Consider the following 14,666-nt stretch of genomic DNA (forward strand, 5'->3'; position numbering starts at 1 on the left):
TACGCTTTTCCTCTATCAAATTTTAACTGCAATTCTTCCATGCTATCAGCCATCAAGACTAAATCATCTGCATACAAAATCTCAAATAACAACCCCTCCATTATATTTCCACACACAACATCCATCACAATTGCAAACAAAAACGGTGATAACACTGATCCTTGATGCACTCCTACCTTAACGCAAAAAGCGTCCGACATCCCCCTTTTGACCCTCACCTTTGTCTTCGCCCCTTCATACAGCTGCATCACAGCTTTAACAAGTTTCTCATTCACTCCTTTCTTCCTCAACGCCCATTCATAGACCTTCCTCGGTACTCGATCAAAAGTCTTTTATAGATCCACAAAACACATGTACAATCTTCGTTTCTTCTTTCTATAATTCTCCTGCAACATTCTCACTATGAACAACGCATCCAGCGTTCCCCTACCAGGCATAAACCCACACTGCATTTCATTAACTGTCACCATATTTCTCAACCTCCTCTCAAGCACCCTCTCCACTGCCTTCATTCCATGTTCTAGCAATTTCACACCCCTATATGACCCACAATCTCTCACATCTCCTTTGCCCTTATACAACGGCACCAACACACTGTGTCGCCAATCCTCAGGTATACCTTCATCATCAAACATACTGTTAGCAATTCTCATCATAACTTCACCCTATCACCCCACTCGCCTTTATGTTCCGCCGCCACTTCCGAAACCCCTGTCGCCTTACATAGTTTCATTTCCCTAACTGCTTTCTCTACTTCCTCCCTCGTCACCTTCTCTATGGGTCCGTGTGTGACCTCGGATTCCACATTTCCATCCCACTCATTCTCTTCGTTCATCAACCTTTCCATATGGGCTTTCCACACCTGAGCTTTTTCCTCCTCATCTATGCACAACTTGCCAGATCCATTCCAAACACATCCATTCCCTATAACATCTTTCCTATCCCTCATAGACTGCTTTGCTACTTTGAACATTTTCCTCGAACTCACATCAAATTCCATTTCCCTCATTAACCTATCTGATGCTTTCGTCATTGGAGTTGCCACTGCCCGTTTTGCAGCCTTCTAACCCTAACCCAACTCCAACACTCTACGCCCTTCCCCATTCCGTATACCATATCCCCAACCCTCATGTACACCTTCATATCCATCTGCATCCGCCCCCACATGACCATTCAAATCACTCAACAACACCACAAACTCATCCAGCCCCGCTTGCTCAATCTCGTCAGAAACATCATCATAAAACCTATCCTTCCCCTCTTCCTTCCTACTTTGTTGCGGAGCATATCCTGATATTACCCTCACTATTACCTTTCCAAACACCATCACCACCACAATTACACTATTGCTTTTCCAACACCTTCTCCACCAACTTTTCTCTTATCATCACACCAACTCCTCCCGTACCATCATCCCCCTTCTACCACAACTTATACTTTCCACCTTTAGCCCCCACAAACCTTGTACCCTCTCCCTTACATCTGATCTCCTGTAACGCAGCCATGTCAACCATTCTCCTCTGCAACTCCTCCACCACTTCCAAACTCCTTCCTGTCAACGTGCCTACATTCCAGGTACCAAACCTCCAACCCCTTGGTCTTGCACCGCGACACTATAGAGTGGGGTGCCAGTAGCCAGACCATCCACAGGGCCTTGCACCGCAACCCCATGGACTAGGTCTTCGAGATTCTTCGCACCCTCTTCTGCCGGATACTGAGAGCCATTGTCATTTCTGTCATCATAAATATTTTTTTTGGCTAATTTTTACGCAGGACGCCCCTGCTTACGCAACCACAGTTATAAGCGGTGGGCTTAGCCTTTGATGATCCAACATCACTCACAAGGCAGTGAGGGTCAGTTTAATGTCATAACCAGGACTGTTTATTGTTTCTATCACCGTTGGTATTCAAATAAACGTTTAACAAAGTTTGCGTTTGAAGCAGTTGTGTTCATCTATCAGAAATCTTGAACCTACGAAATAACGAACACTTGACGATCGTTGGAAGCTACAAAACTGGTGTTGAAAACATAGAGATCATTGAAATTATAACACCAGTGTTAGTAGTTACGAAAGTCAAGGGTTACAACAATACTAAAGTTTCATGAACTCAACTGGGAGAAGTAGAAAATGTGTTGTTGTTGAACAAAATATAACATAATTTTATAAAACAATTTTTTATTAGTTTAAAATATTACTGCATCAACAACACGGATAAATTTAAAAATAAACAGTTGCAATTCACTTTTATAAATATAAACCCCATGACTCAATTTTCATTTATTCACATTCAATTTTTTAATAATTAATCTAATCCTAATTTCATCCAATTCCAACAGCTACGTTTAACAGGATTCAGCAATGGTAAAAAATTTTCTTTCAAATCATAAAAGAATATAATCATTCAATGAGCCTAGCTGATTTAACTATTTTTTAACTTATTTAACTTATTTTTTATAGTGAAAAACAGGAAAATTCATATTTGATACTTAAAATTTGCCTTTCAAACTTAATGAGTCTTCTATAAAATGAATTTAAGAAATATGACATGATTGCTTGCACACTGCAAGTTAAAATTGCGCAAACCTAACAAAAATAATTAACTGATGTGAAAAAAATTTATATTCAACTTTATGCGTCTGTCAGTCTAATTATAGAATTGAAAAAACGGTTGAGAAGAAAAAACCGCGAGTAAATTTCAACAGATTGTCGCAACACAGTTAGACCATCAATCGCAAGCCAGTACAGATTGGAGTACATACAAAACCGTTTTGATAAACGCTGCAACTACAGTTTGTGGGAAAACTGGTACAAAACGTCAGCATGAACGGGACACTTGGTGGTGGAATGACAGTGTACAAAATGCAATAGCTGAAAAGAAAGCTGCATACAAGCAATGGCAAAAATCAAAGTCTGTTGATGACCATACAATTTTCCGTGAGAAGAACAACTATGCAAGACGTCAAGTCGCACTGGCTCGGACAGATCAGTGCAGAGAGTGGCTTACTAAAAGCAAAGGTGAACAAATGAAATCTCTGTATCGTATAGCAAAACAAGCAAAGCGTACGAAAAAAGACATAGTTGGTGCCCCATGTATCAAAAACGACCAAAATGACATGGTTCTTGAACAAGATGAGATCAAGCTACAGTGGAGAGAATACTTCAACCGTCTGTTAAATTAAACAAATCCCATCAATGTCAACTATGACGCTCCATCAATCGAAGGTCCGATTCCAGACATCACTGTAGAGGAGCTTACAGAAGCTCTGAAAGCTATGAAGGATGGAAAGGCAGCAGGGCCCTCTGGACTCACAAATGACATTATCAAAGCATCTGGTACTGCAGGTATCCAAACGTTACTACAACTTTGCCGTGAAGTGTAGAGAAATTGCTCAATGCCGACTGAATGGAACTATAGCATGACAGTTCCGCTATACAAAGGCAAAGGTCATCCATTGAACTGTTCATCATATCGGGGTATACGTCTGTTAGAACACTCCCTGAAAATTGTCGAGAAAATCATTGAGAGAAGATTAACGTCGTGCATCACAATCGGAAATTATCAATTTGGTTTTATAGCGGAAAAATCAACAATTGATGCAATTCACATCCTTCGGCAACTGCAAGAGAAGTACCTCGCAAAGCATCAACAACTATCACACATTTTTGTAGACCTTGAAAAAGCATTTGATCGAGTTCCCCGTAAAGCAATCAGGTGGAGTCTACGTCGACAACTCATTCCAGAATATCTTGTTCGACTTTTGATGGAAATGTATACGAATATTAAAACTCTCGTCAACACAACGGTTTGAAACACAGATGCATTTGACATCGGCGTTGGAGTTCACCAAGGCTCGATTCTCAGTCCACTGTTATTTATAACTGTGATGGAAGAAATCACAAAACCGATAAGCACTTGTGACATTTGGAATCTAATATATGCTGATGATATCGTTCTAACCGCCACGTCTGAGCAGAATGCAGCACAGATGTTTGAAGATTGGAACACCAGACTCGCCGATCATGTATTCAAAGTCAACATCAGCAAAACCAAAGCAATGAACACTGGTGAACCCATCCAACTCACAGCTACTGGACGATGGCCCTGTTCAGTTTGTAAAGCTGGTGTAGGTAACAATTCAATCAAATGTCAGCAGTGTAACCAGTGGTGTCACAAACGTTGTTCAAAAATAATTGGTACTTTATCTAAAGTGTCCAATTTTGTTTGTCCTGCTTGCATCAATCCACAACAACAAATTCGAAAAAGCACTGTTAAGGTAGAAAAAGTCACTTCATTTCAATATCAAGGGGATGTTCTGGATTGTACTGGAACAACTGAAGCTGCCGTTCGAGCACGCATCCGTGCAGCCTGGAATAAATGGCATCTCCTTGCCTCTATATTGATGCAGCGTGACATCCCACTACCACTACGATCAAGACTTTATAAATCTGTGATACGTCCGGTCTTGCTATATGGTGCAGAAACATGGCCAATGACAACCAAACTGGAACAACAACTTCAATGAACCGACATGAAAATGCTCCGATGGATGCAACGAATTAGTCTGAAGGACCACATCAAATCTACCGAAATCCTGCGTCGTGCTGGTTTAGATAATATAAAGGACGAATGCCGGCAACACCGTCTGCGGGGGTTTGGTCATGTCAAACGAAGTGGAAACAGTGCCATAACTACTTCTCTTGCAGATGTTGAAGTTCCTGGCACACGTTCCAAAGACCGTCAAAAAAAGTTCTGGCTGCAAACAATCGAGCAAAACCTGAAAGCTCTAAATTTAAATGAAATGGATACAACTGATTGTCTAATTTGGCGCAAATAGTTGATGGTAAAGAAAACAACGTCCTACCTCGGGAAACTGGGTCTCTGGACGCTAAACGAAGATTGATTGATTGATTGAAAAAACGGTTGAGAAGTTTAGATGATTATACCAAAACGATAATTATAAAATAAAAACAATATGTAGCAAATATCGAAATTGATAAACAACATCACACTATACCATTAAAACGCTATTAAAAATTAAATTATTCTATTAAAACGCTATTGAGAATTGAATACAAAATACATACCCTGTGTCATCCAAAAGTGCCAATGTAATTCTCGAAATGACCAAATTTTGCGTGTAAGTCCCAGTCATTAATTCATTCTAATTATTAATCATCATTAATTAATTAACATCAATTATTAATTATCATAAATAATATTTTTATCCTATAAATTTACAAAAAACAATCAGAACCTCAAACACTCTTTTTTCCCAGTGTGTGAATGATGTTCCAGCAGGTCCTTGGTTTTCAAGTTCTGCTCCTTCCAATGAGCTGCAGTTGAAATGCTGGCGTACTTCACGCTTAATCAAGTTCAATTTGAAATTTAAATATGAAAAAACATAAAACTAAATAAACTGACCAGAACTGACGGGGTGACAATATAATTAAAAGTTCTGTTGATGTAACCACCGGCAGCCAACCAATCACTCCTATCAACGCTTCTGACAACATTATCACTCCACTGATATCTGTTCAATCTAACATATTTTCATAGCAAATAAATGACTGATTGATAATTATTCATAAAATAATTCAAATTATTTATAATAAATTATTTTGATCAAGAAAATTTATTCTTTTATACAAAAAATAATGTATCAATCTTCACTTTTTGTTATAAGGAGGTTTGTTTGTAGCAGGATTTCTTGGTGTTAATGGTTGACCATTTTTATCTCTGTAGAATGCAAATAAACCAGAGGAGAAACCCTTCAAACAAAATTAACCAGATTGAGTCCCATAAACTTGAATTTTCATAAAGCGAAAAATTTTTGAAAAATCAGTAGAATATTTTAAAATGCTTTGAGGTAAAATAAAATGAAAGAAAACTAAAGTAGCAAGAGCTCTGGACCTGTTGCCTACTTTTGCAGTTTATAATATAAACCATATATCTATAAGATTAAAATAATAGCGAAAATAACAAAAATAAATGATAAATCGAGAAAAATAAACAAATGTTTGTTAAATTATTTGAACATTAAAATAGTAGAAGCGATAGTACACGTACGTGTAACACATGTAAAAAACATAACAATAACGGTAAAGGTCGTTTACAGCGTATTGAAAATGTAAACAGTGCAAGTGATAACGTCGACCACTACATTAGTAATGAAGGTAGTAATAACCCTCTAAACTAGAGAAGATGGCATTAAAGTTTGGGTTAAAAAGGACGGAAACTCCAATTGTTGCTGGAAAATAACAAATATATATTTATAAAATAATTAAAGCATGCTCTCTGGATAACCCCAGGAACAGCATTACTGCTACTACTACTAATACTGCTACTACTACTACTACCACCACAACAACAACTACTAATACTACTACTACTACTACTACTACTACTACTACTACTACTACTACTACTACTACTACTACTACTACTACTACTACTAAAGTGAAATGAGAAAAAAATCAAGCTTGCAAGAATCAGAAAAAAATGTCACTGGTGAATTTTTTTTGCCACTTTGCCACTAAATAACAGTTGAATCTATTTTGTATATTTGCATTTGTTAAAATAAACAAATATAAACATTTCTGGATAAAATTTTCAATGCAAAAATGAATGGGGTCCAACAAACCCCAATGGTAGGTAATAAGTGCTATAAAAAATGCTTTTTTAGGGTTAAAAATTTATTGTCCTCTCATGGTTATATCCCGCTAATAAAATCTTCAACCCGTGTAACTCCTTTTACAGGGTCACTAATTGATAATATATTTACAAATTTATTTAAATCTTTCAATAGTAGAAAAAAGTGTTAGAAGACTGGAAAAAGCCTATAACTAAGCCATCTAACTCTCTGTACTCTATCTATGAATCTAGATTAATTAATTATAAATATCTTCTATTCTCTAAACATTCTACTTTTCTTAGAAATTCTATAATATCTGCTTCAACATCTAAAAATAGGAAGTCTGTTCTGTCTAAACTTATTCGTAAGAAATCCTCTCACTCATCTTTTTCTGCTCAACAGTTTCAAGACTTTTTTGTAAACAAAATTACTTCTTTAAGAACATCTAATTTTCATTCATCTCATAATTTTACTAAACTTACTACTGTATTTTCTGTATTTACTCCAATAAATCTTCTAGAACTTACTAAAACTATTAATTCTATGTCATCTACAACTTGTTCTTTAGATCTACATTCTTCTAATTTACTTAAAGAATTTTATTAAATATTTTATCATATCATACTCAAATTAGTTAATTTATCTCTTTCCACCTCTAAATTTCCTACTTGTTATAAGAATTCTATTGTTATTTCTATTCTTAAAAATTCATCTTTAGATTCTTCCACTTTATCTAAATATAGACCTGTTACTAACATTACTTTCCTCTCTAATATAATAAAAAAAGTAGTTTATAATCAATTACCCTTTTATTTAAACCTTAACTCCATGCTACCTGTATCTCAATCTGGTTTCAGATCTGCTCACAGTACTGAAACTTCTTTACTTAAAATACATAATGATATCCTTCTCTCTATTGACAATAGTAATCTTACTCATTTTCTTGCTCTTGACTTTTACTCTGCTTTTGATACTGTTGATCATACTATTCTAGTATGTACTATTCTAGTTAGATGGCTTAGTTATAGGCTTTTTCAGGCAGCTAGATCATTCTTTTAATATTATTGATTCTTGTTTATCTTGGTTTTCTTCTTATATCTCTAATTGTTTTTCTTCTGTTGTTCTTAATAATTCTACTTCTAACTTCTGTGATCTTACTTTTGGGCACCTCAGGGTTCTATCCTTGGCCCTCTTCTATTTATACTCTATACTTCTGAACTACCTCGTATTATTAATAACTTTTCTTTCTCTAGTCAACTATATGCTGATGATTCTTACATTTATACTTCTTTTCCTCCATCTAATCTTCATAATTTATCTCTATGTCTTTCTTCAATTATCGCTTGGTCTGACTCTATGTGTCTTAAACTTAATCCTTCTAAGTTTGAATTAATTTGTTTTAATAAATCTAAACACTCTATTACTATTCCTCCAATTATCTTACCTGATTTTAAAACTCTTGATGTTTCTCACAAGTTTCGTAGTCTAGGCTTTATCTTTGATTCTTCTCAGATTAATAGTGTTGCTAAAAGTGTTTTTACTTTCATCTGCGTAGAATAAAAAACTTTTGCATTTTCTTGACGACCCTAGTGTTCTACTGCTTGTTACTTCTTTAGTTTTATCTAAGATTGGTTGATTATTTTAATTCGCTCTACTATAGTCTTCCTGATTCTACACAGTATCCTTTGAGTAAAGCTTTTAACTTTGCTGCTCGTCTAGTCGCTCGTGCCCCATTCTTTTCTCATATATCTTCATATCTTGTTCTTCTTTTGCGCTGGCTACCTATAAAATATAGAATAACTTTTTAAAATTTGCACATTTATGTATGTATAAGTCTCAATCTAAGTTATTTCATAAGTACTTATCAGATATATTAATTAATTTACGACCGTCTTCTTGTTCTCACTTCTTCTTAACTTCTGTTAAACACTCTTTTGATAAATCTGCATTTGCTTTTTTTTGCCCATTTCTTTGGAACTCTCTACCTCCTTCTCTAACTACTTCTCCATCACTTACTAAGTTCAGAGCGGACCTCAAGAACCAACTGTTTGCAAAATTCATTGAGGAGCGCTGTTGAACATCACGAAAATTGCGCTTTATAAACTAACTGATTGATTGAATCATATCAGACTTCTCTGATCACTCTCCTATATTCTCAATCTCTAATGATCCAAATCTGCTATATCGTTCTCATCACTTTCTTAAAAAGCAAAATCTAACTAAAAAAGCGTTAATTCAAATTGAAATTCATCTCACAGTCGCTGGCTGGACCCCTATAATGAATGATCTTAATCTCGACAATACTTGCTTGGCTCTCTACAACATAATTAATTACACACTTGAACTTGCATCAACCTGTCAGCAATTCATCAGTTGTCAACAAATGTTTTACGTACAGCTCTCCTTCCATATGGAATGATTTGCTCGCCATTATTCGTCAACAACCAGCCATCAAACTTTTTAGGAAACGGTTAAAAAACTTTTTGTTTATCCAGGCCTTCGGAAACGTCAAAAATCATTGTTTATCCAAGCGTCCCTGAAGCTATTCATAGAACGCGAAATAAATTAATAATAATAATAACTGTGTGCTCCTTTCCACACTCATAAACCTAGAAACAAGAAATCTTGAATAACAAATTATATTTTAAAGTGTCGAATAAACAGAAAAAATTGTTCAAGAAATATTTACTTAATGCAACAACTAAAAATTTAAATAAATGTCAGCTGTTCGGAAATAAATTTACAACATCTAAACGCCATAATGAAAATAAATATTTTATCATAAAAAAATTCCTTGATGCCAAAAATGATGCAAAGATAAAATGGAGTATTAAAAACAATATATTTAATAGAAAAATTTAACATAAATAGCATAAAAATTGATAAGTTAATAGATAATAAAAAAGTTTTAAAACTTGGGGCAACAAGGAGGAAAAAAATTGTTCCTTGAGCAGCCCAGTGAAGCTGTTGGTTCGACAACATATAAGTAACAACGGTTTGTTTTGGGAGACTTCAATACCCGCGTCGGCACCGAACCCATGCTGTGGCCCAGGGTGCTCCGTTGCGATGGAGTTGGAAATGAGAACTCAAACGGAACTATGCTGGTCGAGCTCTGTACAGAGCATAGTCTAGTGATGACTAATACGGGCCAACAAAAAGAAGACCAGCTGTAGGCATCCATGTTCAGGTCACTAGCATCTTATCGATTACATCCTAACAAAACAACGTGACCTTTGTCCCGCTCGTCTAACCAAAGCATTTATGGAGACTACAATGAGTTGGATCACTGACTAATTAAAATATTAGTGTTTTTAACAGATAAACCAATCAAGTGACACCAAAAAGCTGTTAAAGCAACTAGATCGGACGTGGCTAAGCTGAATGACTGGGCAATCAGAAAATTTTGTAAAAAAATGAAGAATGACCTAGCAAAAGACGCAGGTATCGAATGGCTTTAGTTTAGGCAGACCCTGGAAAAAGTTGCGATAGATGTGCTCGGCCGGCGACGTGGTGTCCATAAAGACCGGTTTGATGATCATGATGCAGAGGCTCGAAAGCTGTTGAATGACATGCACAAAACTCATCTTGCCTGGATTAACGACAAAATGAGTAACGTAAAGAAGGCTCAACATGCACAGGCGCGCACTCCTGCACAGAAGAAACTTCGCCAAATAAAAGAATATTGGTGGTCTGCCAAGGCAGATGAACTACAGGCAACGGCCAATGGCAAAGACATAAAATCTTTATACAAAAATTTGAAAAAAATGTTTGGCCTGCGCGAATCAGGCAGTGTTCCTGTGCGCTCATGTGACTGTCAAACCAGAAGTCTTCCTTTGACAAAACAGTGCTTACTGAATTGCCTGATTGTGGCTGATTGTGGATGATTGAACGTGGCAAACAACCTTGATGTCTCTCCCAGTTTGTCTGAGGTGAAAAAGGCCTTTTCAAAGGTGGTTCTAAAAAGGCACCGAATCTGGATGGTCTTCAGCAGAGTTGTTCAAATACGGTGGACCAGACCTTAAGATCAAGATGGTGGCACTGTTTTATCGTTCGTGTTGTGATGACCATGGGAAGATTTCCCTGCTCTCAATTCGCAGCAAAATACTGACTCGAGTGATTGTCAATTGTCTGACTAAACACGTCAATGATGTTAGTGTATTCCGGAGGGTCAAAGTGGTTTTCGGGCTGGACGTGCTACAAGTGGTACAGTTAAAGGAAAAATGTCGAGAGCAGCAACATGGTCTCCATTTCAATCTAACAAAGGCATTCGACTTTGTGAACCGTTCAGCTCTCAGAAACTGTTTGGTGAAAATTGGTTGTTTACCTGTTTTTGTCTCCAGTGTTCGCTCCTACCAGGACGGTATAACAGCAAGCGTGATTGAAAATGTAGAACATTCTCCGAAATTTGAAGTTGGTAATGGTACCAAGCAGGAAAGCGTCATGGCCCTGTTGTTTTTCAACATTTATTTTTTCCTGATGCTGAGGGTCGCTTTTCAAAACTGTCGCAAAGGCAAACTAATATGCTATCGCCTGGATGGATATGTCTTTAACATCAGACGTCTACAAGCAAAGTCAAAAACGATTGCCGACGATTGTACTTTGGTTGCACATTCATAGAATGAAGTTCAATCTCTGTTCAATCGTTGTCATGCGGCAGCTAAAGCATTTAGACTCACAGTAAGTTTAAAGAAAACAAAGGCCTTACATCAAAGCTACCCAATCTCTACTGATTCAACAGCCACAGTATCAGTAGACGGCTTGCAGTTGAATGCTGTCAATAGATTTTGTTATTTTGGTAGCTACATCTCAATACAACTGCCATTGAAAGTGATATCACAGCCATGCTCGCAAAGGCTGGTGCTGCATTTGGGAGATTAGGTAGACGTCTCTGGAGGAAACATGGAGTATCTCTGGCGGCTACCAAAATTGCAGATTACAAAGCAGCTGTACTGACTACTCTGCTATATGGTTGTGAAAATGAACTGCTTATCGACGCCAAGTACGAAAGCTCGATCAATTCCATATGAAATGTCTTCGGGCTATAGCTCACATCTAATTGGAAGATAGAGTGTCAAATGTTATGGTATTGGAGAGATGTGGTACAATGAGTATCGAGGCACTGCTGCCCCAGGCTCAGCTGGATGACTGGGCAATCAGGAAATTGTTTTGTCCGCATGCAGGATGCAAGAATTCCAAAACAGGTCTTCTTTGGATAGCTGGCCTCGGGTGCTTGTCTTGCAAGTGGTCCGGTTCGTAGATATAAGGCTTGTCTGAAAGAAAACTTGAAGAAGTGAGGACTGGATCCTAAAACATTCTGCACTAAAACTTAGCAGGGTACGGAATGGAGATCGAATTCACAAGCGGCGAATTCCGCCTTTGAACAGACACAAATCGCAGCTCTGATTGACAAAAGGAAGGTGGGTGCGAGGTCACAGTATTGCGAAAATAGTTGAGTATGGTCAGAACAGCTGAGTTGTTTATTTTGTGAAGGTTGAAGTTTATTGATATAGAGAACGGGTCTCTTTAATTTTAAGACGGACTGGATTACGTTCAAAATCGAACATTGTTGTGTTTGGATCCAGTATTGCTTTAGTATGATTCAAATAATGTACGTGTTCAATATGTTCTTTAATGGCGCCATCTTGTGTATACATGGCAAGTCTTCTAGAGAAAGTAGTTCTCGTGTGACCGATGTAACTTTCCACAACTTTGTGTGGCCAAGGGCAATTGAATCGTCTTCTCTAGTTTATTAGATGGTCGAATGATGTTTTTAATTATTAAATTAGATGTCCTTTTAGTATTATAATAAATTATCAATTTTAACCAACTATTGTTGTTAGGAATCAAGATATTAGTCTTAATGATACGTTTAAGTTGTGATTCATCGATTTTGTAATTATCGTGCATTTGATTTAAGTAGTATAGAGGTATGACTGTCTTTGATGAAGGTGGAGTTATTGGATTTTCTATTTTTCTTAAATACTGATTAATAGTACTGTCAATGAGTTTATTAGAATAATTATTATTTATTAAGAATTGTTTTATACGAATTAGTTCCGTAATAAATATATTAGAGTCAGAAGAGATTTTGTATTCAGGATGGATAAAGTTAAACACAACGTTATTTTTGTAGCGATCAGGACAATCAGATATGTCGTTTAATATCTGACCTGAATTCGTAGGTTTAACGTAAACCTTAGAAGTTAGTTGTTGATCTATCGCTTCGATCAAACAGTCCAGAAACAGTAACATTTTATTCCTACTAAATTCAATAGTAAATTTCAGATGAGGATTGTTTTGAAATCTATTTTGTAAATTGTAGATGTCGGCGACGGAATTGCAAATGATGAAGATGTCATCAACATAGCGTGCGGATATTGAAGGCTTATTTGCAGGATCTGTAACTACCCTAAATTCGAGTTCAGCCATATACAATTTTGCAAATAACGGTCCAAATGATAAACCCATGGCCACGCCATCGATATGAAAATAGAGTGAACCGTCGAGTGTGATAAACGAACTTTCAACCGTACACAATTTTAGAAGATCGATAAGTAGATTAAGTGGAATATCGAGTTGCGGGAGCGTTAGATGGTTGTAGACGTAATTACAGATGATATGAATGGTGTAGTCGATGGGTACGTTAGTAAATAAACTTTCAACATCCAACGAAGCCATATGCCCGACGCATCTTTATTGTCTTTAATGATGTCCATAAATTCAAAGCTGGATTTAACAGAAAAGGTGCGTGGACATAAGGTACAAAAAGTTTGTTGATTGCCTTTGCTAATTGATATGTAAGAGTAGGACATTGCGAAATAATTGGTCGTAATGGATTATTCGGCTTGTGTGTCTTATCATTGCCGTAGATATAACCAGGACTGTATTCGCCAATGATTGGAGTGAACTTAACAGATGTAGAATAGGAATTGATTTGTGCTATAAGTTTATTAGCAGAAGTTTTAATGCCAGCTGTAGGATCTTTGTTGATATGTTGAAATTTCAAAGTATCACAAAGAACATTGTTGAGTTGTTTGTAGTAGTCGATTTTGTTCATGACAACATAAAAGTTAGAATTATCAGACTTACGAACAACAACGCCAGGATTATTGAGCAAACTTTTGGCAGCATTGATCATTTCTTTTGACAGAACAGGTTTACGGCAAGCGTTACGATGGCGATGTGCTTCGGCCTGCAATTGGCTATGCAGACTACTGACAAAGAAAATCAATTGTTGTTTTTTAAGTTTCAAACATTCGTTATACAACATCTCAAGTTCAGTTTCTTTGAATGTCTTGCTATATGATCGACGCATGTGCATGTTTATTCCAAAATTAAAAAACAACACTTTGACAAGGTTTAAATTATAGGCGGATAAGTTAGTATAGGAAGAGATTTTATTATCTGGAAGTACTAGATTACCGTTGTACAAGCTTGGAGTTTCTTTAATATTGTCTGCAGTTTGGTGCAATTATGCAAATTAAAAATTTATACACACACAAACACACACACACACAAAAATATATATATACACACACACACACACAAATATACACACACACACACATATATATATATATATATATATATATTTTTACAATATGTATTAATATATACAGTCTATTACCCACATATATATATATATATATATATATATTTTTACAATATGTATTAATATATACAGTCTATTACCAACGTATATATATATATATATATACATATATATATATTTTGGTAACAGACTGTTGTTAAAGCAACATTTCAAAAATTCAACACTACTTTCAACATTGTTCAACTTTTTTATATTTCTTTTTATTTTATTAATTTCAGAGAAATTAGACATTTTATTGTTTTTTAAATTTTTATTAAATAAATTTGCAAATAGCTATTTCGAGTTATAACTCATCTTCAGATGAGTTATCTATAACTCATTGTTGAAATAATAATAATGTTGAAAGTAGTGTTGAATTTTTGAAATATATATATATATATATATATATATATATATATATATATATATATATATATAAGC

The 14,666-nt window shown here is 35.9% G+C and overlaps 1 protein-coding gene across 1 annotated transcript in view; it reads right to left on the minus strand.

Moving 5' to 3' along the window:
- The window catches only part of HELRODRAFT_69677 (hypothetical protein), a gene marked incomplete at both ends in the record, with an annotated part of 31,740 nt that overhangs the window by 13,064 nt on the left and 4,010 nt on the right, over positions 1 to 14,666 (minus strand). Inside the window, 4 exons of the mRNA XM_009030607.1 lie at positions 5,088 to 5,164; positions 5,258 to 5,365; positions 5,425 to 5,542; positions 5,674 to 5,771. Of these exons, the coding sequence (XP_009028855.1) occupies positions 5,088 to 5,164; positions 5,258 to 5,365; positions 5,425 to 5,542; positions 5,674 to 5,771 (401 nt within the window). The remainder of the gene's footprint in view (positions 1 to 5,087; positions 5,165 to 5,257; positions 5,366 to 5,424; positions 5,543 to 5,673; positions 5,772 to 14,666) is intronic.

The sequence above is a fragment of the Helobdella robusta genome, assembly GCF_000326865.2.
Source record: "Helobdella robusta unplaced genomic scaffold HELROscaffold_7, whole genome shotgun sequence".
NCBI classification, from domain to species: Eukaryota; Metazoa; Annelida; class Clitellata; order Rhynchobdellida; family Glossiphoniidae; genus Helobdella; species Helobdella robusta.